The sequence below is a fragment of the Lynx rufus genome, unplaced genomic scaffold (genome assembly GCF_022079265.1).
Source record: "Lynx rufus isolate CCGP_SWC_20201006 ecotype Redwood Valley unplaced genomic scaffold, mLynRuf1.p SCAF_8, whole genome shotgun sequence".
Lineage (NCBI taxonomy): Eukaryota > Metazoa > Chordata > Mammalia > Carnivora > Felidae > Lynx > Lynx rufus.
Window position 1 is genome coordinate 109,668,866 of NW_025814896.1, and position 26,905 is coordinate 109,695,770.

Below are 26,905 nucleotides of genomic sequence, written 5' to 3' on the forward strand. Positions count from 1 at the left end.
CATAAAACCCATTTCACTGTACTAGGGACTGCCACAATTTTTTTCCAAAGTGGTTTTACCAATTTGCACTTCCTTGAGCAATGTAAGAGACTTAAATTTGTTATACATCTTATGAACAGTATTGTCAGTCTTTTTAACTTTAGCGATTCTGATAGGTATGCATTGTGTTAATTTTAGGTCATCATTGTACTCTATACAGGGTCATGCTTATAAAACTGTTACCATATTTACTGTAGAGACGTAGCTTGTTCATTTAATTATTACTTTAACTGCATTTACATTTGTGAATTTCACTCATTATATGTGAAGCAATGTATGTAACTTATGTAACAAGCTGTGGAAATTTTAAGTGTTATATTATTACTGTTTTTGCCTATGCGAGAAGCCAGCCAAATTTGATCAGAATTTTAAGTCAGTTAGGAAAATAAAAATTGGTTCGCTTATTTTTATCCCTGAATATAAGCTAAGGAGTGAGTATAGAAGTTATGTGGACTGTGGACTACCTTTTTTCCATTAGCTCACTGGCTTTCTTTTCCTCCTAGATTTTGATTTCTGCGTTGAAACTAATCTGTTCTTTCACGTGCAGGTTTAAAATTAGTGTGAGTAATTTCAGTTAGAAAAACTTCAGCAAGTGTTACCAAAGCTGGAGGAAGCAGAAGCAGAGGAGTCTACAATATATTGTTCAAAGTCCTTATAGCACTGTCTTAGGAGAGGCTTTCTCGGGTGCATTCATGAATCTATTCCCTGAAAATGTGTCATTTGTAGTCTTTCAAACAGCTCTCCAGCTTTAAGCCCCAAATGTATGTACTGCCTGTTTTGTATTTTCATCAAAAATATGAGACTATGGCATCACATATGAGGACTTGAGAGAACATAAATTATTTGTTCTAGCAGACCTTTTTCCATTCTGAAGTCTTTGTTCCTTTTAAGTTAAAACTTACTGTTTCTAAAGTACTTGATTCTATTTAGGTCATCTATTAAAAGATATCGTAATAGATGGTTAACATAAACACTGATTACTCAAACACAGTTTTAAGACATTCAGGAAGTTAAACAGTCTTGTATAATTTAAATTTCTTTTATATTAACGGTCTCTGGTGAAGAAATACGTTATTTTATTTATTTATTTATTTATTTATTTATTTATTTATTTATTTATTTATTTATTTGAGAGAGAACGAGCGAGCATGTAGAAGCCAGGGCCGGGCAGCGGGTGAGAGAGAGAGGATCCCAGACAGGTTCCATGCCCAGAGCAGAGCCTAACATGGGACTCAGTCTCACAACCGGGAGACCGTGACCTGAGCCAAAATCCAAGAGTCGGATGCTTAACTGACTGAGCCACCCAGATGCCCCAAGAAATACTTTCTTAAAGTCATTAACCCCCTGCCTCCCTCCCTTATTCTCCCAGACAGTTTTACTACTTAACTCACGAGTTTTACTTCAAGAATGTTTCGTTCTCACTATTTGAAACATTTTTTAAAAAAGAACTAATAGGATGCATTTTCTGTAGATACTTTGGATAATGTTAACCATAATCCTTTCATGAAGAAGCAAGTTTAGGGGTGCCTGGGTGGCTCAGTTGAGTGTGTGACTTTGGCTCAGGTCACAATCTCCTGTTTTGTGAGTTCGAGCCCTGCACCAGGCTCTCCACTGACAGTGCAGAGAGCCTGCTTGGGATTCTCTCTCGCTCCCCTTCCCCCACTTATGCTTTCTCTCTCTCTCTCTCTCTCTCTCTCTCTCTCTCAAATAAACTTAAAAAAAAAAGAAAGCAAGCAAGTTTAGGAGTGCCTGGCTGGCTAAGTTGGTAGAGAATGCTACTTTTGATCTTGGGGTTGTAAGTTCGAGTCTTGCATTGGGTGTAGAGATCACTTAAAAATAAAAAATCTTAAAAAAAAAAAAAGCATATTTAAGCCATCGCGTTTATGACATATTGCACTATAGATGGATATATAGCAGAACCTCCAATGGACCTTCCTTTTCCTCCTAGACTTTTGTAGTATTATTGGGTGGATTTTGTATGACTGGGAGTCTTTGTTAAGCTTGTGTACTAAATATATTTGATTTTTTCTTTTTCTTTTAACAGCTTTATTGAGATATAATTGACATACCATATAATCTATGCACTTAAACCACACAGTTTCATGAGTTTTTAGTGTATTCCCAGGGTTGTGCAACCATCGCCACAATCGATTTTAGAACACCTTTTTCCCTTCACAGTGAAAAAAATGAAACCTGTACCCTTTAGCTATCACTTCCCCTTCCACCATCCCCAAACCTTTGGTCTTAAGGAACCACCAGTCTGTTTTTTGTTTTTATAGATTTGCCTATTCTATGCATACATATAAATATAATATGTGGTCTTTTGGTGATTGGCTTCTTTCTCTTAGCACTTTTAAAGGTTTGTGTTGTAGCGTTATCATGTTTCATTCCTTTTTAAGACCCGATAATCTGTTGTATAGATATACCACATTTTATCAGTTAATGGATATTTGGGTTTTCCACCATTTGGCTTACAATGCTATAATTATATGAATATATCTAATTATAATACATTAGTATATAATCATGTTAATGAAATGAGATAAGGATCTAGCTTCAGTTCTCTTATATCTGCTTATCCAGTTGTCCCAGCATTTGTGGGAAAGATTATTCTTTCTCCATTGAATGGTCTTGGCACTTTTGTTGAAAATTAGTTGATCAAACTAATTTCTGGACTCTCAATTTTATTTTTGGACTCTCAGTTTTATTTTATTGGTCTATATAGGTCTGTTCTTATGCCAGTACCATACTGTCTTGATTACTGTTGCTCTGTAGTAAGTTTGTAGTAAGTTTGTCTATTCTCGGTCCCTTGCAATTCTGTACGAATTTTAGATTTAGCCTGTCAGTTTCTATGGGAGGTTAGCTGGGATTCTGTTGGTGATTGGGTTGAACATGAAAGATCAACTTGAGGAGTATTGCCATCTTAAGTGTTCCAGTTCATGAACATGGGATGTTTTTCCCTTTATTTAGATCTTTATAATTTGCAGAGTATGTGTTACTTCTTTTGTTAAATTTATTCCTTTTTTGATGCTTTTACATTTGGAATTGTTTTCTTAATTTCATTTTCAAGATCATTCATTGCAAGCTTATAGAAATACAGTTGATTTATGTTGATCTTGTATCCTGCAACTTTGCTCAATTCCTGCATTAGTTCTGATAGTTTTTTAGTGTATTCTTTAGAGTTTTCTGTATACTAGATCATGTCACCTGTAAATACAGTTTTAGTTTTTCCTTTCCAATCTAAGTACCTCTACTCTCTCTTGGAAGTACCACTGGCTAACTGTCCTGGTTAGAACCTCCAGTACAATGTTGAGTACAAGTGGTAAGACATCCTTACTCTTTTCTTAATCTTCAGGGAGGAAGCAGTGAGGTTCTCACCATTATGTATGACTTCAGCTGTAGGGGTTTTTTTGAAGTTCCTGTTTATTCGTAGTCTGTTGGGAGGTTTTTTGTTTGTTTGCTTTTGTTTCTTGTTTTTTTTTTTTTTATCATGAACGGATGTTGGATTTTGTCAAATGCTTCTTATGTATCTATTGATGAACATGTGATTTTTTTTAGCTTCTTGATATGATTGATTATATTGTTAATGTTTTAAATATCGAGTCCATCTTGCATCCCGTGGAATAAGTCCCATTTAGCTGTGGTGATAATTTTTTAATAAATGTTGTTAGATTTAACTAGCTAATGTTTTGTTGAATATTTTTACATATGTGTTCATGGGATATATGGATCTGTAGTTTTCTTTTCTTTTAATGTCCCAGAACTTTTTTACCTTCCCAAACTGAATCTCTATACCCATGAAACTCCCATTTTTCCCCTCCCCCTCCATGGACCATTTTCTTCTGTCTCCATGAGTTTAACTACTTGAGGTACTGCCTATGAGTAGAATCATAAGGTATTTGTTATTTTGCGGCTAGCTTATTTTACTTAGCATAATGTCTTCAAAGTCAAGGACATCTTTTAACTAAGTTTTTAAAATTCTTTAGTACGTACCTAGGTTAATAGACTTGTCCTTTGTCTGAGCTTGTGACTTGGGTCAGTCATAATGTTATCTATTTGTGTAGCCCTAAAGGGAGGAATTGGACATGGGGGTAGGTAAGATGTGAGACAGTTTTAAACTGTTTTAAGACTCTAATGCTTCTTAATTTGTTCTAGAACTTGCGGAGTATTCTTACATATTTTAAGTGAAAACACTAAATGATGCTTGGTGGTCAGAATGTGTATATTTTTCTATCCACTCATTTGGGTGTTATTAATAACCTACCTCCTAAATGAGGTAGATTTATAAGATTAAGATATTCTTTTTCTTTTTTTTAAATTTAAATCCAAGTTAACATGTAGTATAGTAATGGTTTCTGGAGTAGGATTTAGTGATTCATCACTTACATACAACACCCAGTGCTTATCTCAACAAGTGCCCTCCTTAATGCCCATCCCACATTTAACCCATCCCTCCACCCAACACCTCTCTGACAACGCTCAGTTTGTTCCCTGTATTTAAGAGTCTCATATGGTTTGCCTCCTTCTCTGTTTTTATCTCATTTATGCTTCCCTTCCCCTATATTCATCTGTTTTGTTTCTTAAATTCCATATATGAGTGAAATCATATATTTGTCTTTCTCTGACTGACTTGTTTCGCTTAGCATAATACACGCTAGTTCCATCCGTGTTGTTGCAAATGGAAGATTGCATTCTTTAAAAAAAAATCTTTTTAACATGTATTTATTTCTGAGAGACAGAGCACGAGAGGGGGAGGGGCAGGGAGAGAGAGAGACAGAGACACACACAGAATCTGAAGCAGCCTCCAGACTCTGAACTATCAGCACAGAGCCTAATGTGGGGCTCGAACCCACGAACTGCAAGATCATGACCTGAGCTGAAGACAGATGCTCAACTGACTGAGCCACCCAGGCTCCCCTTCATTCTTTTTGATCGCCAAGTAATATTCGCCATTGAATATCATACCACATCTTCTTTATCCATTCATCAGTCAATGGACATTTGGGCTCTTTCCATAATTTGGCTATTGTCGATAATGCTGCTGTAATCATGGGGGGGCGGGGCACATACCCCTGCCAATCAGCATTTTTTTTTATCCTTTGGATAAAGATTACCTAGCTGTTGTTTCACTTTGTTACCAAGGAATGTTATCTTTCCTATGGTGAAGTAAGAATTTGTGTCTTACCTATTTACAGTAGGTAGGGGTTCTTACGTTGATAATTACATTGGTAAGTCTTTTTGGCAAGGGCTTATGTTTATTCGTGGTATTTCAAGCTCGGGTGTTTTCACATTACTTTGTACCATTGAGGTTTATTCTAAAAGATCTTCCCTTTTAATTTTACTGGAGGACTGATTATTTTTGGAATTTTGAGTTTTAAGACTTTTTTTTTTTGCCTCCACAGTACTAAATGGTACAAGATTACTATTTTTCAAGTTCTTAGATTTGTTTTTAGTAATTTATGACAAATAGTATCAGTGAGTCTGCTTCTAGAATTAACTAGAATGCTCCTGGAGGGCAGGAATGTTTGTTCTCATGCACTGCTGTATCCTTAGAACCTAGAACAGTAGCTGGCACATGGTAGGGTGTTCAGTGAATACTTGTTGAGTGAATGTATGAACACATTTTATGTAAGTTATCAGTATTTAGTATGATACAGAGATAGACTTCTTAACTTCAGGTTTAAAAATAGCAAAATGTATTAGTTGGGATTAGTTAGCTAGGCTCTCTGATTTGCCTTTTCTTTCATCCTTTTATTGACTGATCAGATCAGTTTAGTTACAGGGTAAACTAAGAAAAGATGATAATAGTTTTTTTTTTTTTTATGAGACACTAGTTTTTTGTTTTTTTTTTGAGACACAAGTTTTTTTTGTTTTTTTGTTTTTTAAGTTTAGGTTTGAGAGAGAGTGAGCACACATGAGTGGTAAGGGGCAGAAAGAAAGGGAGAGAGAGAGGAGGGGAATCCCAAGCAGGCTCTGTGCCGACAGTGTAGAGCCCATCGGGGGGGCTTGAACTCACCAACCATGAGATCATGAGCTGAGCTGAAATCAAGAGTTGGATGCTTAACTGACTGAGCCACCCAGGCACCCCTGAGACACCAATTCTTTTTAACGTTTTAGAGAGGGTCAGATTGACAAACGTGTTAGCCTATGATTTCAATCATCTCTGCTTCTTAAAGTTTATTTTTACTGTCTTGTCTGTGTAATTATTTTGAAGAATAGTAAAAGGGATATTTCTTCCATATTTCTTACTTATGCTCAAAAAAGAACACACCGAAGCTTAATAACTAAAATTTCTTGTGTATTCACTTATTGAATAAGGTTTCTTTTTGAGAGAGCAAGTGCAGTGCATGAGCAGGGGTGAGACAGAGAGAGAGGGAGACACAGAATCTGAAGCAGGTTCCAGGCTCTGAGCTGTCAGCACAGAGCCCAGCGAGGGGCCCGAACTCATGAACCGTGAGTGAGATCATGACCTGAGCTGAAGTCGGACGCTTAACTGACTGAGCCACCCAGGTGCCCCTAAAAAATTTTTTTTAACATTTTATTTATTTTTGAGAGAGAGCGTGTGTGTGCGCACACAAGCAGGGGAGGGGCAGAATGGGGGACAGAGGATCTGAAGCAGGCTCCACATTGACAGTATTGAGCCCAGTGCGGGGTTTGAACCACCAACCACAAGATCGTGATCTGAGCCAAAGTCAGACACTCATCCAACTGAGCTACCCAGGCACCCCTTGAACAAATATTTTGAGTGCCTGCTACAAGCCAGTAATTGTCATGGAAATGTGGTTCTATGTTTTGAGGAAAAAAACAGACAAAACTTCCTTCTTCATGGAACTTATTTATCTTATTTCTCTATCTCCTATATGAGAATATAAGTAAAAGGTAGAATGAAAACATGTCTCTAACAGGGTAGATTCTTTTAAGTTATTTACGTAGGTTGGACCTTTTAAAAATAATCAGTTTGTTTAGTGCCACTTCAACATTGTTAGCGGAATGAGAATCCATATGTGAGAGCCAAAAATGGGCTGAGATACTTTGGTAGGAGCAGTTTGGTAAACAGGTGGAATTTATAGCCTGTGCTCTTAAGACTCACACAAGAAGTGCAGTGTAAAGCTGTGTAAAGATAACCATCTGTAGTTATAATATTCTTTAAGAGTTCAGAAAAGTTGGGAGTTTCTTGAATTGCTGGCTCAGTTCAAGCAGAGAACAGGTAGAAAAGATAGAGCTATACTAAACAAATATTTGGGAATAGTGACCTTTTTGGTATGGTAGCAACAGGAATTATGTGTGTGTGTTAGGGGGACTATTGGGAATATTGGGAGCAGAGATAGGAAAAGTAAAGGTTGGTTATGTTCAACAGATCTCCAGATAGTTCTATAGATAAATGAAGAACTACAGATGGCTTTTTTTAGGACAGTAGCATGATTCCATCGCTTGTTGGGAAAATTAAATGACTACGGAAGAATGGGTTGGAGAGTACAGCATGGAGGTGTAAGAAAATCTATTTGGAGCATCCGAAATATAGTCCAGGGGCACAGCCCCCACTGGGCTTGTTTAGGGGGTACCATTAATCTTCTAATCCCCGTGAAGGGTCCCTTCTGAAGCACAGGTCCTTAGTATATAGTGAGAATGGAGTTGTGCTATGAGGCAGCCTTGTCACCAACAGAGAGATGAGGGCCTTACGTTGAACGTTCTGAAAGGTGAAGAAGAGAATTTTGTGATTGATAAAGTTGGTAACCTACTAGGGATGGGAGTTTTGTGGAATAATTTCAGATGGTTGGAAGTTTAAGGCTGATCTTCACATTAGGTGGTGGCCTGGACAACACTTTTTTTCCCCAACCTTATCTGTTTTTCATAAATTTCTACATCCCTCATTGGACCTACCTTAAACATCTTTACTCCTAATTTGAGTTGTTTTGGTATTTGTTTTGAACTATGTATCTAAGCTTATCAGAAGTATTTCTGAAACAAAGGAATTTTTCCTATGGGGTACTTTGAGTAAAGGTTGTGTGGGCTTTAAGTATGCTAAAGTATAGAGGTCTTGATATCTGTCAAAGGTACTCATGTATTATGTCCAAGATTTACTTTTCCAGATAAATTATCTTACAAGTATTTTAATTTTCATATTATTTCACAATTTTTAATTAGAACCATTTAGCCCTGTGATTTTATTTAATTTAGTTTAATTTATGTTATTTTAAGTGTTTGAGAGCGAGCGAGTGTGAGAAGGGGAGGGGCAGAGAGAGAGGGAGAGAGAGAATCCCAAGCAAACTTGGGGCTTGGCTTGATCCCACAAACTGTGAGATCATGCATGACCTGAGCCCAAATCAAGAGTTGACGCTTAACAACCAACTGAGCCACCCAGGCGCCCCTAGTCCTGTGATTTTAGTTAAAACATTTTATTATGGGGAAAATTTTAAACATATCCAAAGATAGAATAACATCATGAATCCCACTGGATGTGTCAACATTTTGCTGATCTTCTTTCATCTGTATTCCTCTCTGTGCTTTTAGTTTTTTGCTGCAATATTTTAAAGCAAATATGAAGCATATTTTTCACCATAAACTTGAGTTTTTAAAAGATAAGAACTATGTTATTGTTAGTATTACCCACAATACTGTTATCATTGCAAACAATCATTTTTACTCTGAGTTAGCACCGCCTAGTAAAATAGTGTGAGTTCAGATTTCCCTTTTGGTTTTGAAAAAGACTTTTTTTTTCTTCTTCTTACAATTGAATTGTTTGAATCAGGTCCAAGTAAGTCTTGTGGTTATTTTTAAAGTAGATATTTTTTAAAGAGAAAAATTAAGGCAGTGTGAAAAGCATTTTTAGTATAAGCTATTCTAAGAGAGCAGTGCTTTTTTGACAGCCATTCTCTCTGGAATTGAGTTGTGCTTATCTGTACAAGAAGATGTCACAATAGCTGGCATCTATTTTTTATGCTTTTTAAACATAGGAAATTTTCAAAATGAGAAAAACTGGGTGTGGCCTCACTTATATAGAAATCTAGACAGCAAAAATCTGAGATTTGAGACGGTTCGGGTTTGTAGGAGACCACATCTCTCTAAGACAAAGCACCTCAGGTGGGATTTGGGATTGCTCTCGTAACTACTTGCATAATGTTACTGTGTATCTTATCTTGCTGGACTTACTTACCTGCCTTGCCTCATCTATAAAATAAACAATGGGTGATTTCTTACACTTCTTTATTTCTTGTGTTTTATTTTACATTTATGCTTGACTTTAACAGGATTCTCAAAGTTGGATTGGTGGAAACAATGAACCGTTGACTGGCTTTACATGGCGAGGTGGTTGTGAAAGAGAAACAACAGGCATACAAGTCTGGAATGAAGTATTTGTGATTGACAGACCTAATGGAACAAAAGTAAAATTCTGTTTATATTTTTTACTGTTTTTTTTCCTTCCATATTCTTTTTTGAACTGTTTTCTCATACTAAAGATCAAAACAACACAGAGCTATTAATGTCCAATAACTTTAACCTAACATCTATGGATTATGTCAAAATGTGAGATACGTAGCGTAGAGTACTTTTCTTGACTTAATTGCTGATTTTGACATTATTTCATTTTATTTTCTTATATATTTTTTTATTTGTATTTTTGGGTTTTGTTTGGTTTCGTTTCAAGTTTTTATTTAAATTCTAGTTAACATATAGTATAATACTGGTTTCAGGAGTAGAATTCAGTGATTCCTCACTTACATACAATACCCAGTGCTCATCACAAGTGCTCTCCTTTTTTTTCCCTTAGTTTTAAGTTTATTTATTTGTTTTGAGAGAGAGAGAGTGAGTAGGGGAGGGGCAGAGAGAGAGAGAGAGAGAGAATCCCAAGCAGGCTCTGTCTGTCAGTGTGGAGCCTAATGTGGGGCTTAAACTCATGAGCTGAAACTGAGAATTGGATGCTTAACCAACTGAGCCACGCAGGCGCCCCAGCCCTCCTTTTTTTTTTTTTTTTTTTTTTAAATTTTATTTAGTTTTAGTTTGTTTTTATTTTTGTGAGAGAACATAAGCCGGGGAGGGGGAGAGAAGGAGGGGGACAGAAGATCCAAAGTGGGCTCTGTGCTAACAGTAGTGAGCCTGATGTCGGGCCCAAACTCATGAACCGGCTCATGACGTGAGCCAAAGTTAGATACTCAACTGACTGAGCTACCCAGGCACTCCAACAAGTGCCCTCAATACCCATCACCCGTTTAGCCCATCCCCCTGCCCACCTCCCTTCCATCAACCCTCAGTTTGTTCTCTGTGGTTAAGAATCTCTTACAGTTTGCCTCCCTCTCTTTTTCCCCCCTTCTTCTATGTTCCTTTCTTCTGTTTAAGTTCCACATATGAGTGAAATCATAAGTTAGTTGTCTTTCTCTTTTTTTGCTTAGCATAATACACTGTAGCTCCATCCACATCATTGCAAATGGCAAGATTTCATTCTCTTTGATGGCTGAGTAATATTCTAGTATGTACACACATCTTTATTCATCAGTTGATGGATATTTGGGTTCTTTCTATAGTTTGGCTATTGCTGATAACACTGCTATAAATGATATTTATCATTTTTAATTTGGTTTTAATAGTCATTACTGATGAGTGTTTTACTTAGTATTTTAACCTTTTAAATTCCCAGGTGGCTGTGCTGCTAATGGATACCCAGGGTGCCTTTGATAGCCAGTCAACTATCAAAGACTGTGCAACGGTATTCGCTCTGAGCACCATGACTAGCTCGGTCCAGGTGAGACATGAAGTGCTGTGCTATGACTGGGTCAGATAGTCCTAATACCTTTGTTTTTTCTCAAAATGCCTTTTCATTGGAGAAAAAAGGATTAAAAAAAATTTTTTAAATAAACATTAAAAAATGTTTTTGAGAGAGAGAGAGAGAGAGAGCGCGCGAGCGAGCGCGGGGGAGGGGCAGGGAGAGAGGGAGGAGGACACAATTTGAAGCAGGCTCCAGGCTCTGAGCTGTCTGCATAGAGCCCGATGTGGGACTCAAACTCACAAACCGTAAGATCATACCTGAACCGAAGTCGGCTGCTTAATCAGATGCCCCCCGCCCCCCCCCCCCCCCCCCCGAGAAAAAAGGATTAAAGTCAGAGTTATTTACATTTCTCATTGGTCGTGTACATTTCACGCTTACTGTTCTGGCTCACAATGTGAAATTTCATACTTTGGTCATGTAGGAAGTAATAAACCAAGATCCAGGCCCTCTGGTTTTTCATCATAGCATCTATGCCTTTTTTTTTTTTTTAAAGGAAAAGCTATTGCATGTTATTTTTAATTGAATTCAGTCATGTGGTTCCCAGATACAGTAAGGTGTACAACATGTCTTTTATATTTTGGCTAACCAACTAAAAAAAAAAACCCAAGTAATTAAACTTAGTTTTCTTCTTGACATGTATGACAACTAGTACTTGATTATTTGAACTAATGGTGATAGAGGCATAAGAATTAATTCATATTTAACTTAGGAAATGTATGTGATGTTTCTATGATACACTAAGGACTTATAGGACCCGTTTAATTTAGAAAGGGGTAATAAAATGCCTTCTGGTTTTCACTTACTCTATATTCTAATTGTGTTTGGTATTGTATCAAGTTCTTGTCTCTTCAAGCTAGGCCATCTCTTTTCTGTATATAGACTGATGGACTGAGTTAAACCACCACATGTCATTTTGTATCTCTTTATTGTCTCTTTGTGAGATCATCTGTGGTCGATGCTTCTCTGACTGAAAAATGAATTATTGAGTAAGGTGGTTAGCCCTAGCTGGTGATGACGTATCCAGAAGTATATATGCAAATATTAGAAATATGTGCTCCTTCTGAGATAATAGAGGTTTCTTACTGATGGTAGATCATAAGTGATTCTGTCACAGTGTCTTGGAATTTTTGTAATGCTTTCTGGTTTTCTTTTCTGGTAATATTCAGAACATATGTCTGGTCTCTGTAAGTTCCCTATTCCTTCCTTCTTCAATTTGAAATAGCTGTCAGAATGGAAGGGAATTTGGGATGTTATTCTGATATAAAAAAGGAGTACTTTTCAGCTTGGCTTCTGTTTATTATAGGGCTGGGAGCTCTCTTACTACCAATTAAATGATACTTTGGGGGGAACAATTAGAGTATCTTTTCTCCATTTTGTTCTACTTTTTTTCTTTTTTTTTTTTTTTAATCCTACAAGGTGGCACAACTCCCATTTCCTTGAGGCAGGCAGAAGCCAATCGTTGTGCCCCTCGAATTAGCTGGCTCTGTAGCTTACCTTAAAATATAATATAAGGGAATTCTCTGTTCTGAAGCTTGTACCTTGGTGTTCTCTTGTTTATATATTCAACCTTATGATAGTAGGAGGCCTGGTTTTGGATAACCACTTAGAGCCACTCTGCCACTTTCTTATCTGTAAAATGAGGATTTTATCCATCTTAGCTGTGATTGTTGTGTGGAGGTAGAAATAAGATCTAAATGAGATAATGCATAAGAAAGTGCTTTGTAAACAATAAATAACAAAGGTTAAAATTATTTTTATTATTGTTTTCTTCCTCTTTGAGACTACATTTCTCTTCCTTACATAAGTTATCTGGTTGATAAATAAATGACAAATCCTCTTGTCATTTATTCTTTCAACAAATGATTATTGAGCATCTATTAAGTAAGAGTCCATGTGCTAAGTACTAATGATCTAAGGTAAACAGATCCTCTTTTCTCTTTGCTGTTTGCAACCTGGCCTTGACAATGAAAGTATCTCAACCTGTTTTCTAAAAGCTAAGGCCCTATGGGTAAGAATAGGTTGGTCATGTTTTTAGATTATAAGTTTGGCTCCAGTATAATCATCTCAGTCATTAATTACTTTTTAAGTACCATGTTTGGAGTTAGTCAGCTGAGAATGTCATTTTAGGTTTGCTGGCCTATTTTGGCTGTTTATATTCTTGACCTCTGAGTGATTCAGCTAGATTATCACTTATTTGCCCTTAGAACAAATTGTTCTGTCTTTGGAGTAACCCTGTTTTCTTAGACATAAGTTGTCTTTCAGCAGAGGTGACATCTGTGGACACCCACTTTTCTCCTGTGATGACCTATGTCACTTTTTAACCTGACTCAGAAGGATTGGACCTTTTTTTCAAATACAGTCTTTTCTCCAGTTTCCCTTCCTTGACACTACTTATACCTTCAGCTCTGGGCTCTGTGCCTTGGAGAGCCTCCTAAAAAATTCTAGAAAGGGAAAGAGTGCCACCTACTGTTACTTGTTCAGCTACCACGGCCTGGTAAAATTTTCATTTTAAGTTATTTAGACAAACGATTTACTTAAAGTTAAAAAAAAAAAAGAGAGCCATATTAGAGTTTGTGGTAGTTGAGACACCCACCAAATAACTATGAACTACTTATGTAAGCTATAAACTATATATATAAACTATATGTAAATATAATATATAAATATATGAATATATAAATGAATATATGAATATGAATATATAAATATATAAACAAATATAAACTAAATATAAACTATAAAATACACTCACTCACTCACTCACACTATGATTATACCAGGGAGGAAAATATCTTTGTAGAATTATGCCCCTCATATTCATTGACTTAGAAAAATAATTGTGGGGGCGTCTGGGTGGCTCAGTCAGTTGGGCGGCCAATTTTGGCTCAGGTCATGATCTCACGGTTCATGAGTTCGAGCCCCGCGTCGGGCTCTGTGCTGTCAGCATGGAGCCTGCTTCGGATCCTCTGTCCACCTCTCCTTTCTGCACCTCCCCTGCTCATGCTCTCTCTCTCTCAAAAATAAAAAACATTTAAAAAAAAAAAAAGAGTTGTGAAAGCAATCTTCACTCTATTAAAAAAATGATTATAACATTAAAGAAACTGAAAAGGAGGAAAAAAAACCTTATTACGTGACATACTTTTAAAAATGTCTGCCACTTTCTAGGTCCCTTATGTGTGTATTCATGATTTTTACCTAATTTCCTACCACTGCTTCCCCCTTAAATGTTTATCCTGTTAGGAAAAAAGAGAAAATCCTTTTCATGTGCCACTGGTTAAGCTAATGGCTAAATGATTCATTTGTGCTAAGGTTATAAAATAACCTCCATTTCTGCAAGTAAAGTTAGAAACAGCTGGGTATTAAAAAAAAAAAAAGAATAAAAAGATTATTTTGTTTTAACAGGTATATAATTTGTCTCAGAATATTCAAGAAGATGATCTTCAACACTTGCAAGTATGTATTTCTCAAGGAATGTGTGCCAAAGAATTGAAAATATAATTCTTATTTAATCGTGACTTTCCATCTGGAAGCCCATTTTAGTATAAGAAGATTGAATATTATATGAGTTTAAATTGACGTATGACTTCTTAACTAGAAGAAATTTTAATGTATGCCCAGTCTGTTAGAAAATTAAGTGCTTAACTTTCAAATGATTTTAAAGGCTCTGATGTCTGATACAGAAAGGCTTTACAGATATCTTCTTTCAGTCTCTTTGGGGGCGTTATTTTAAATAACTTGCTTTAATAGTTATTTACAGAGTACGGCAGACTTGCGATGGAAGAAATCTACCAGAAACCATTTCAGGTAAATAAGCATTTTATCCTTTTTAAAAACTTACCTATAAATAGCTATCAAGCCACCTGTCTTTTAAGTCTGAAGATACTTAAAAGGTAAGAGGATATTACAAAAAATTCATTTTTAGCAGCAGATTCAATGGAGTTGAAACTAGTGTCATTACCACCTGATCAGCAGTAGGCTCACAGAATAGGAAATAGAACTAATGAATATAGTTTGATCCTTAATACTTAGATTAAATGGTTAGTGTTTTCTCTTAGAGATTATTTAATTCCTAAACTTTAGACAGTCATATAAATTTCTTGTATACATGGTAAACTATTACAGAATAATATTACTGGGGTTTTTTTTGTTTTTGTTTTTTGTGGTATATTACAAGTTGAGGTTAGTCCTGTTATTCTTTATTTTGGTTTCATGTAGAAAAGTTCCAGAATTTATTAGACCTGTCCCCTCCCTCCACCTCTTCAATCTCCATATGTTTTTTATTCCTTTAAAATGTCAGGTACAGAATATTAAGTCAGAAATTAACCTGGGTGGAGTTATTTGAGAAGCATATGTTATGCTTGCTTCTGTGGAGTCCTGTCATGACAGAGATTTAAAAAAAAACAAAAACAAAAACAAAGTTAATTTCAGATAGTTTCTTTTTTGAAGTAAGCGTAACTTATAAGTTGACGTTAGTACTATTTAGTCAGTCGTGTTATAGGAGGTGGGAATGACTCCACCTGGTTTGCTCATCAGTCTCTGAAATTCTTCCTGTGTGACAGCATTGCTGGTGATTCTCAAGTGTTGGTGGGTTTACATTGATTCTGCCTCAGTCTTGTCTGGCACAAGTGATCACTTTTATGAAATATCTGGGCAGCTTATGGCTTTTTTGTGTATATGGATAAATATACTCCATTTGGCCTATATCAGTTTTTTTGACCTGGGATAATTTTTGACATTTCTGGTTGTCACAGTTTTTGAAGGGAGGTTAATGGTACTGGCATAGTGCGTGAAGGCCAGAAATGCTGTTCAGCATCCAGCCACGCACAACTAAGAACTGGTCCAAATACTTAGGGGCTGAGATTGAGAATCCTAAGCACATATGAGTAAAAAATTCAGTCTAAAAGTAGATTAGTTGGTCTTTTAGTTATACAACCTTGATTTAAAATTATGATCTGTATGTCCTGTTAGGCCTTTTGTTCATTTTTTAAGACCCTGTATTATTGCTTGTGGTGGCTCTTTCTTTACATACCATGAAGTTCTCAAATGGAGGCAGTTGCTTGGTATAGGGGCTGGGAGTGTTGTTGGCTGAGAGAAGCCCTTGCTATCACTACGAGCAGTATTAACCATTTGGTTACTATAACTTTTGATAAGGAATTCTTAGGGGAGTGATTGTTAAATTGTTAAAGTAGTGATTTTTTTGTAAAATCTTGTAAGAAATGATTTCCACTGTTTTCTTTCTATAGACATTAATGTTTTTGATTCGAGATTGGAGTTATCCTTATGAACATTCATATGGTTTGGAAGGTGGAAAACAATTCCTTGAAAAGAGATTGCAGGTAAACCCCCATTTCCCAGTGAGGAGAGCATAAGCACCCAGCCAGATGAAGGAGTGGGCTGTCTGGACTACCGCTTAGACTTCCAGTCTCTCAATGTCTTTGGCATAAATCGTGTGTCCCAGGTTAGCCCAGGTGGCTCCATACAGAATGGATGAAAAGTAAATTGGTCGTATTTCTGCCAAAGAGGCCAATGCCCTTGAATAGAAATTAAGGAACAAGTATTTCTCTTTAGAACCAACTGTAAATCAGTACTCAAAATATAAAAATTTGAAGGAGACTGACTTTTTGAATTTACTTAGATTGCATGTGTGTCTCTTTCTGGCCCAGCTGAGCTTCTGAACATTTGGGACAGCCTGGATAATATAGTGTGCATATATTGAACACAGATGATTTGAGACCCTCTCTCCAAAGAGATGTCACTATCCTAGATTGACAGCATATAGAGCTAGAAGAGGGATCTTAAACATCATCTATTTAAAAATTTTTTTAAATTATTTTTTTTATTTTGAGAGAGAGAGTGTGCACAAGCTGGGGAGAGGGGGAAAGGGGGAGAAGGGAAGAGAGAGAGAATCTTAAGCAGGCTCCATGCTCAGCATGGAGCCTGACATGGGGCTTGGTCCTACCACCCTGGGATCATGACCTGAGTTGAAATCAAGTCAGATGCTCAACTGACTGAGCCACCCAGGTGCTCTCACCCTTCTTTTTTTTAAATATATAATATAACTGGAACCCAAAACAGTGACGTACCTTTCGTCGCTTAACTAATTGTTGATAACTGGGACTAGCACCCAAATATCCGGACTCCTGGCCCACGCAATATGCTACACCAAGGCCATTCCTAAAGAATAACCTCACCAACATGATCCTTTCTTCCTAAAGTTACCCTCCCTTGGAAGTACTTGGGGAAACCCTCAGGTCAGATACTACTCACCTACTCACGTACACAAAGAATACATGAAAATCCCATAAATTCATAAGTAGAAGGGTCATAAGTAGAAGGGTCTTTTTTTGGTTAATAAAATTTTATTTCCCTTTAGGATGATGCATTTAGTTTCTCAACCACATTCAAAAACTTGGAGTATAATATAATTTTCTTATCACTAAAACGAGATTAAGCCAATTCCTCATTTTTGGGTTTTTTGAAAGGCATTTCTAGACCCTGTTAGAGATAATTTCAGCCGTCAGAGTTTTCTCTGGTTTGTTCAGAAGAAATTAACACAAAGCACATCAGGCATGTTAACAACTCAGAATCATGTACTTCAAAGACAAGATTTTTTTTTTTTTTTTTATCTCATTGACATGATACAGGAAACTGCTCAGATGATGATGAATTTATACAAACTGAACATAGGTGTGTAACAGCACCCATTTTCATCCACTAACCCCCAAGCCCTCTGGTACTGTCCTGACCTGACAGGTGCTATGTGTACTTTTTATGAAAGGAACCACATACAACATGTATTCTTTTGTGTCTAGCTTCTTTTGCTTAATATTATGTTTCTGAGATATTGTTGCATGTAGTTTCGTTCATTTATTCTCATTGCTATGCGGTATTCCATTACATGAATAGATAACAGTTTCTTCATTCTACTCTTGATGGAGATTTAGGTAATTTCCAGGTTTTGTCAGTTATAAATGGTGCATTTTTTTTTTTTTTAAACGCTGTTTGAGAAGAGTCCAAGTGAGTATATGAGTTATATTGGGATAAGTAGCTACTAAAAAAAATCGAAGTTTGAGGGGCTGGGTGGCTCGACTCTTGATTTCTGCTCAGGTCATGATCTTATGGTTTGATCCAGCCCTGTGTTTAGCTCTGCGCTGACAGTGCAGAGGCTGCTTGGGATTCTCATTCTCTCTCTCTCTCTCTCTTTCTCTCTCTCTCTGTCTCTCTGCCCTCCCCCCCCCATTTGCATGCACTTGCTCTCTCAAACTAAACATTAAAAACAAACAAATAAATTAAATAAAAGTTTGTTTAGGATTTTCTTCCAGAAAATACATAGCAGTCTCTCTTCCCAAAACACTGGTAACTAGCATTAATCATAAATAATCATTTGGAGTAAGTACTGAAATTCCAGTAAGTTTCAGAGGTTCTTTGGACTTTATTGGAGCTTTTTCACTTGAGCTGTTATTTTGCTCAAGGGCTAACCTTTTTATTAGCAAATTAGTACTTTGCTTTTTCTCTTTGCTGTTATAAATACTTTAAAGGCAAATCCTTCATTTATTTACTGGTTTGTACACCACAGCCACTACTTGTTAGTCTGGTGTTGGATATTCTGATTAGTTATTTGTGCATTTGTATTTTTTCATATTTAACATGGGAAAAAACAGCTTTTCTAGTTTTAAGACAAAAGTGGGTGGGGTCTTACTAAAGGGGTCAGAAATGCATCTTCAGTAAAATTTTATATTGTCAAAAAACACCCATCTGGAGTAGCATCTGAGTTAAGTGTGCATACTTGTGAGTGTGTGTGTGTTTTCTTGAGAACTTTTTTTCCTTGTTTGTGCCTTTACGCTGTCTCCTTCTGCCCTCAGGTAAAACAAAATCAACATGAAGAGCTACAGAATGTAAGGAAGCACATTCACAATTGTTTCTCAAATCTTGGTTGCTTCCTTTTGCCACATCCTGGTCTTAAAGTTGCAACTAATCCTAGTTTTGATGGGAGATTGAAAGGTGGGAATTCCCATTCTTGCTAAAATCAGAATTTATTTTTTAGAGGCTGAGAGTTTTAAAAAAAAAATACATGGTTCCTTAAATTTTCTGTCTTCTACTGGAAGACATTTTGATGCATTGTTAATGAGGTGATATTAATGCTCTGTGTGGTCTGTCTAGCTTTCCATTGGGCTGTTGTAGACTTGTAGTGTATGGATTAGCGTATTTTATAATGTGGTCTGTTGTTCATCACCGGTGTCCTAAAAATCCCGAAGGCTGAGAACATTTCAGTATTTCATCTGTTTGTAGTCTGTAAAATGTTTTATGAATATATCGTATTCATGTAATCAGATTTAAGTCTCTGTTTTAGGGATGATATAATTTTTTGAGTATGTCCTAGGATTTGAGCATGATGGCAAAAGGCTGGAGGAATAATGAAATTTTTACAGAATGGCTGGAAAACAAAATCTAGTATTAAAATTTAGTATAATTTCATGAATTGTTTGCCTTTTGAAAAGGATAGTTTAGTCAATACTAATGTGGAATTTATTGTGGTAGTCCACAATTTATTATTTGACCTGAAAGAATTACTGGGGCACGAGGGAAATGGAGCAGGGGCGGAGCAGGAGAGTATATTTTTTCCTAGGAGATACGATGTGTTTGGATAAGGTTTTTTAAATGAATGTACTCGAGGAATAGATCGTGTATACTGTCATTTCATGAAACAGAATGTTATTAGCCCTTACCAGTGGGGACTTCTTTACTCTGTCTTCTTTTGACTAACATGTTGGTTTATATTTCGTTTCCACTAGATATTGATGAAGACTTTAAGCGAGAGCTTCGAAATCTGGTTCCATTGCTGCTTGCCCCTGAGAATTTGGTAGAAAAAGAGATAAGTGGATCTAAAGTCACTTGTAGAGATCTTGTAGAATACTTTAAGGTAGGAAAACTGCTACGTTAAATAACTTGGTCTCAGTTAGAAATATAGCTGACTTAAAACTCATATGTATGTACAAGAAATTTCCTGTCTTTATTTTACAGCAAAAAAGTGAAATTTATAATTTTCCCTTCTTTGCATTGGCTGTACCAATTTTTAAGGATATCTAAAATGATAGCAGACAACTTGTATGTTCTAGACGGTGGTTTTGTTTATGGGATTATCCTCCGTTTCCTCCAGCTCTGGTAGGGAGAGAAGAAGAGCCATTCACCATGTAATTAATTGTAATGCCACTCTCATTTGTGAAGGACAGTGGATATGGGGAGTGGCATTCTGCCTCTCGAGTTCTCATAAAAGAGCCTTCTCTCTGAGTTCTTGAGGACTTAATAGGAGCAGCCGAAAGTATCAAACTGGTTTCTGAATCCAATTACTTGTAGGTTTTTTTCTCTCTCTCTGCTCTTCTTTAGTCTTCATAGCTTGCTTGCCAGAGCAAGACCATTATCAGGGTTCTAGTTATTCATAGTAGTTACGGGTAGATGGAAGGGAAACTATAGTTAACTAAGAGTGTATTTTTGGTCATTTATTGGACAGTTGGTCACTTTCATAGCATTTTTGGTTAGTTGTGAAGTAATTCAGTCAGTAGAAAGTTGAGATGAACAGTTTCTATATGGACTTGTTAAAAACTGTCATCTTTCCTTCTTACTCTTAGAGCACAAATTAGGTAATTTTTTTTCTTGAACTGAAATATCATTTAACTTGATTGAAGTGAAATATTGAGTAAAAATGTCTAACATTTAAAACAGTAACAGTAGGGGAGAATTATGGATTCCTTTTCATAAAGTGGGTGGCATTGTATATGTTACTTTTAAATATAACTTTTATGCACGTTGGAATTCTATTTAGAAACATCTCTCTAGGATATTATTTAGCATATGTTTAAAAGTATGAATTATTTTTATATTTAATGGATTTTTTTTTTCCCTTCGGAAATCTAGAGCCAGTTGTTTAACCTGCCAATGTAAAGAGTCTTTTATATTTTTAGGCTTACATTAAGATTTATCAAGGAGAGGAACTTCCACATCCAAAGTCCATGCTTCAGGTAGTGTGTGTGTTGTACGTATATTTATTTTTGAAGGAGAAGAGTCTTTGGTTTAGAGATAAACGCTGGAAGTGGGATCATGCTTCTTTGCACGCAAATGAATTTCAGATATTTAAGTCAATACGGGTCATGGGTCCTGAAGTTTTTCTATGATTCCAGACCTTGCACACATAGGCCATCAGAAATAAAGTTGCTAGAGAAGTGTAGAAAACTTCCTCTTGCAGGAGATAGCTTAATAAGGGCCTGTCTAAACCAAACTTCTTCTCTTCTCTGAGTCTGTGACATTGAATGTTTTTAGTAAGGCTTATTTCATCTTGGTATTAATGATTTAGAGCTGCTTCTAGTACATACAGGTTTTTTTTTTTTTTCTTTTTTCTCTCTCTTTTTTAAAAGGTGTTCTTTGGGGACAATGTTATTTTAATGTTTATTTATTTTTGAGACAGGGAGAGACAGCATGAACAGGGGAGGGTCAGAGAGAGAGGGAGATACAGAATCTGAAACAGGCTCCAGGCTCCGAGCTGTCAGCCCAGAGCCCGACGCAGGGCTCGAACTCACGGACCGCGAGATCATGACCTGAGCCGAAGTCGGATGCTTAACCGACTGAGCCACCCAGGCGCCCCTGGGGACAATGTTATTTTAACCTAAGTTTATTTTTTTTTCATTCATGTCCGTCACTTCTTACTAAATTTTACTAATTTCATTGTGTTCATACTGTTAATTTTTCACCCAAATTTAGGTTTTATTTCTTTCAGATACATATCTAGTTTATGTTTTTTAAGATTTGCTATTTTGGACAATTTTTCAGTTTTATAGTGGATTGAATAGTATTTTCTTCTAAAACTCCTGTAGTAAGCAGTTTTGTGGATTTAAAAATCTCTTGTGTCATGCTGATATGAGAGAGCAAGCATATGGGTAATTTTTAATTCTATACATCTGGAGACTTGACACTTCTTAGGGTATGTCTAATTCTCTACAATTTCCTGAGCATGTGTGGTATTTTTTTTTTTTACAAACCCATTTTAACAAACCTAAGCAAAACAAAATTGGACAGGCAGTCCCATTAGAAGCCATTACTATATCCCTTCCATTGGAAAGGAAAACTGGAAGTTGATAATGTTTTCTCTGGTTCATTTTCAGACTTGTTCACTCTATAGACTTTATTGTGTTAGTCAGAATTTATAGAGCTGCTGGGCATTTTTTGCATAAAATTGGCACATTTTGTTTTATTTTTCTAGGCAACAGCTGAAGCTAATAATCTTGCTGCGGTAGCAGGAGCAAGAGAGATCTATTGCAAAAGTATGGAGCAGGTTTGTAACCAACATTTACATTTGACACTAAAGTGAGACAGAGGATTTTTACAGTTAAATAATTGAAATAATTTGTGCTCCTTACGTACTGTCACAATACATCATTCACTGATTCCCCTTCATCATCTCTGCTGGAAATAACTAAGAAAATAATTCTCATGTTTAGAGTGCACGATATAGGTGGCAAGTTACTACGTAAATCGTACTAAAATAGTTTTGCCGCATGATTCAGAGTGCTCTTATTAGCAGCTTCTGATGTAATATTAGTTTAAGGCCAATGACAACTTCTGTGCTAAACTTGCTAACTAGAACGTTAAAGGACCTTTTTTTATGTGTTCTCTTTTACCCACTCTCTGCCCAGAGTCTTGTGAAGTCGGGTACAGATTTTTTTTTTTTTTTTTTGTCTTTACTGGTATTAGTCATACTTGGAGAATTTATTTTACCTGAGTCCATTAAACATACAAGAAATAGGTTATGATTATGTACGAGATATTATGAACAAGTTTAAAACTGAACCGTGTAGATGGCTTGACTTTTTGAGACTAAAAACTGTGAACCGGGAATGTTTTTTAAGTGTGAATTGTTTCTAGCCAGTAATCTGTCTTGTACTCCTCTGTACAGGTATGTGGTGGGGACAAGCCTTACATTGCACCTTCAGATCTGGAGCGAAAACACCTGGATCTCAAGGAAGTGGCGATCAAACAGTTTCGTTCAGTAAAAAAAATGGGCGGAGATGAATTCTGCCATCGTTATCAGGACCAGCTTGAAGCTGAAATTGAAGAAACCTATGCAAACTTGATAAAGCACAATGATGGCAAAAACATCTTCTATGCTGCTCGTACCCCGGCCACACTGTTTGCAGTCATGTTTGCTATGTACATAATCTCAGGACTGACCGGCTTCATTGGCCTAAACTCTATAGCCGTCTTGTGTAACCTTGTCATGGGGTTAGCACTGACATCTCTTTGTACTTGGGCATATGTAAAATACTCTGGGGAGTTCAGAGAAATTGGAACAATGATTGATCAGATTGCTGAAACACTATGGGAACAGGTTGGTATCTATCTTTTGGTTTTTCAGTGACTAATCTCATCCCTGTGACATTTCCCTACCCTTCTCCTGCAGTATTCGCACACCTCCTTTTCCTTTATATGAGGAATGTCAAAAGGATGTTTTCTGTTTTGTTTGGTTATGGTTGTGTAATCTGAATATAAAGTATGAACTGAGTAATTATTTTTTTCTTAAAGTCATAATTTTAGTGTGCTTTGATTGGCTTAAATCTGTAATATCTTTGGATAGATTCTTAGTCAGAGGCCTGATTATACCAGACAATGGGCAGGGCCAGAGTCTCTACGGACTTTTTTCTTAGAGGAAAGAAAATATAATCAGTGTAAGAAAGAAATTTGGAAGTGCAGTGCTTTAAGAAAGCAAAAGAAGTGTCTTATTAACCCTGGCAAGAAGCAATTCATGCCTATATTTGAGGGAAAATATTGATATTAAGGTCTTTGTTGCCTTCCGTGAAGATAGTGGTGATTTACTGATGGAACAACCTGATAGGGATTTCTTTTACCAAAGGAATTTTGTTTGCTGTCCGTACTATGGAAACACTAATGAACAAAACAAAGCGCCACAAACAGAGAACCAGCTTCTCTTAATCGTAATCTTTGACTTCAACCAGAATTCAAATCATAATCTTTTACCTCAAACCAGAATTCAAAGTCGAGCCTGACAAGAATCTACTAAGGGAAGCCATGTTGAATGTCCACCTGTGTGCTGGAATTCCCTGGGTTCAGAAAATTCCGTTCCAGGATGTTGTCATTAAAATGATCATCGTGAAATACTTGAGCATCATTTCAAGGATCAGAATGAAAGCTGCAGTTAGTATTGATGGACAGCATAATAGGCATTTTCAGAAACCACTTCTGGCCATAAGAAGTATTGGGCTTATTTGGAGGTCTAGGACATGCAGGTCCATGTTGGTTTTGCCTTTAAATTTAAAGACGGAAGAAGTAAATCATTTTTTGATGAAGGTTGATTGGGCATTGACTTTTCTTGTAACAGTGTCATTATTTTATGAAGTGACCTGCCATATTAGTTTGGATTTTGTATTTATTCTTTAGAGAAATTTGGATCTGATTTGGAAGCTTGTGTTTGGATATTTGTTAAATTTAACCCTTCATTTAAAAAAAAAAACCTCACTCTTGATATTCCTTTGATATCTTCTAATAGAGGATGGATTAAAAGCTATTGCAGCCTCGCTTTTTTAAAAAAAAATTCTCTACTTTAAAATTGTGGACCATCACTAATTTTCTGCAGCATGAATTTTAATCATTGTGCGATGTCTTCATTTGAAAACCAGTCATCCTCCTTTATCATGCTCCGGTAGCACTGATTCTAGGACTTTAGAGGTGCCATTATTACAAAACAATTAAGTGGAAGAGTCTAAAGTGTGTAAAATTACCAGCGTAGTTGAGGTAGGTTGATCACTAGTCAGAGAAGATATGTGCTGTGTCAACAAACCTTGCCTAAATCTTCTTGCATTTCTCTTTTCTTTTGCTTCAGAGGAGTCCCAGGAAGGTGAGAAACTCACAGTCGCAGATTCTTGTAGTCTTAAACGCTTTAACTTCAAGGCGCTCTGAGTCATTGTCCTAACGAGTCACTCCATGTTTTAGGTGTTTTCCAAACTGTTTGAAGTTACTAGACGTCGAATGGTCCGTCGTGCTCTTTCATCAGCACAGCGACAGAGACTGTCATCCAACAATAACAAGAAGAAAAATTAGACAGTATTTTTAACTTTTTTCTCTATCTGAAGTTGTTCACCCTTAAACATGTAGGACAATAAGCAGGACCGTCTGGGCCGGTCTGCATAAATGCTGTATACTTACCAGATTTGATGCTGCATAGAGGGTATGGAATCGCACGTCCATCTCATAGGAATTGTAAATGGTTTGAGTAGGAGGAAAGTAATTTTTGTTGCATTATAAGATGTCTAACTGCATTATTTGTAGCATCATAGCTTTTTTGGGGAGAAGCATCTTTTTTATTTCCCACATTCCTGGTTATTTTCTTCATTGCTTTGAATTGAATTTTTATATCTATTTTTCTATGTACCTCTTTTTTTACCTCATGTTTTTATTTGTTTTGCACATCTCTCATACCACAGGTATTGAAGCCCCTGGGTGATAATTTGATGGAGGAAAACATAAGGCAGTCTGTCACAAACTCTATCAAAGCAGGCCTGACTGACCAGGTGTCTCATCATGCCAGATTAAAGACAGACTGACAGTTCATCTCCTCATGGACTCCACTCTCCCTTTTTTTCATGCTTGCTGTACAATGAGAACTCAAATAAAAATAAACCAAAGTTTACAATCAACTGTAGAAGTAGTTTAGTATAACTGGCTTCACAGATGGCTGCCACAGAGTGTGAAAATTGTTTGTTGGTTTTAAGCATTCTGTTCTTGGCTCCTAAGACATGGAGATTGGCTGAGGAGCATTAGTTTATCATGCACATTTGTGCCATGTTTCTTTCTTTCTTTCTTTCTTCCTTTTTTTTTTTTTTCCTTTTTACTTAATCTAATGTTAATGAAATTTGTCTTATGTAAAAGGATATTTCAGGGAAATATTTTAAGAAATCTATTTAGAGTCTCTTTAACACCAGTGTCCCATTGAAATTTTAATTTCTAGTGAAGTTATGAATCACTGTATCAAGAATCAGATCGGGATGACAATGAAGCCTTTATTGAGCCACTACATTAAAAGTATATATTGCTTTACTGCCTTCAATACCAGTATTACATAAATGCATGTGTCAGAAGTCTCACAGAAATTACATGACAACTCTTGTAGCTAAGAAAGTGATTCTGAGGTGTACATTTGTCTTGCCTTTTTAAATTTATAAACCTGCCCTAAAAGGAGATGCATATCTGGGAAACTGAACTGTCTTTATTCAGTTTAGCCTTCGTGTACATAAAATATGCCATTAATTTTATTGGGGGAGAAATTCCATCCAAAAATGTTGCCTACAGCTATGAGTTCAGAGTGTCTGTACAGTGTGTAGCTTTTATTTTCTAAAACCACAGATAGGGCATGTATATGAATTATAAATATATAAATACGATTTTGTATTAAAAGTTTTGTAGTTTATGGCAAAATCTGGTTCTGTGGTAGGCTAAGTGCAGTCCCTGTGAAGGAATGTTTGTGGCTCATGTCAGTGTGTGAATGCATAGACAATTTGAAGTTTTTGATATATTTGTGATATTTATCTTCCTTGAGCACTGCAGTCTCCCCCCCATCCCCCCCCCCCAAGGGAATTCAATGGGAATGTTTATCGTGACTTTGTCCTCTGTTGCATTTTAAAGTTATTTCCTGTAATTTATTTTCAGTACATAATTAAAAATTTGTTGTATATATAAAATGAAACTTGTGATTCTTTTTTAAGGAATCCTTCAAGTATGTATTCCATTACATAAACCATATTTGTTTATACTGAAAAGAGCATGAGCAGGAAACACCCAAGTGAGAGCTCTAAGGTATTGTACCCAAAGCTAAGCTTGTAAAACTCACTTTTCTTTGTCTCTGTTAGGGAAAACTGAACTGTGATTAGCCTAGGTGTAGCTGGGGATTTATTCATTTCTTTTCTCCCTCTTTCTCTCTCTCTCCCTTTCTCTTTCTTTCTTTCTTTCTTTCTTTCTTTCTTTCTTTCTTTCTTTTCCTTCCTTCCTTCCTTCCTTCCTTCCTTCCTTCCTTCCTTCCTTCCTTCCTTTCCTTCCTTCCTTCCT

General features: G+C 36.4%; 1 protein-coding gene across 3 annotated transcripts in view; it reads left to right on the top strand.

The window, feature by feature from the left end:
- The window catches only part of ATL2 (atlastin GTPase 2), a 58,189-nt gene extending 31,643 nt beyond the window's left edge, over positions 1-26,546 (top strand). For 2 of the 3 annotated variants that reach the window (XM_047068665.1, XM_047068666.1), the window contains 11 exons: positions 9,288-9,422; positions 10,673-10,777; positions 14,204-14,254; positions 14,549-14,605; positions 16,045-16,137; positions 18,664-18,802; positions 19,594-19,721; positions 20,761-20,817; positions 22,053-22,124; positions 22,746-23,177; positions 25,288-26,546. In XM_047068665.1, coding sequence (XP_046924621.1) covers positions 9,288-9,422; positions 10,673-10,777; positions 14,204-14,254; positions 14,549-14,605; positions 16,045-16,137; positions 18,664-18,802; positions 19,594-19,721; positions 20,761-20,817; positions 22,053-22,124; positions 22,746-23,177; positions 25,288-25,407 — 1,389 coding nt within the window. In that variant the 3' untranslated portion in view covers positions 25,408-26,546. Of the gene's footprint in view, positions 1-9,287; positions 9,423-10,672; positions 10,778-14,203; positions 14,255-14,548; positions 14,606-16,044; positions 16,138-18,663; positions 18,803-19,593; positions 19,722-20,760; positions 20,818-22,052; positions 22,125-22,745; positions 23,178-24,686; positions 24,702-24,796 lie in introns of all 3 variants that reach the window. The other variant, XM_047068667.1, reaches the window with a different exon arrangement.
- Positions 26,547-26,905: the final 359 nt, after the last annotated feature.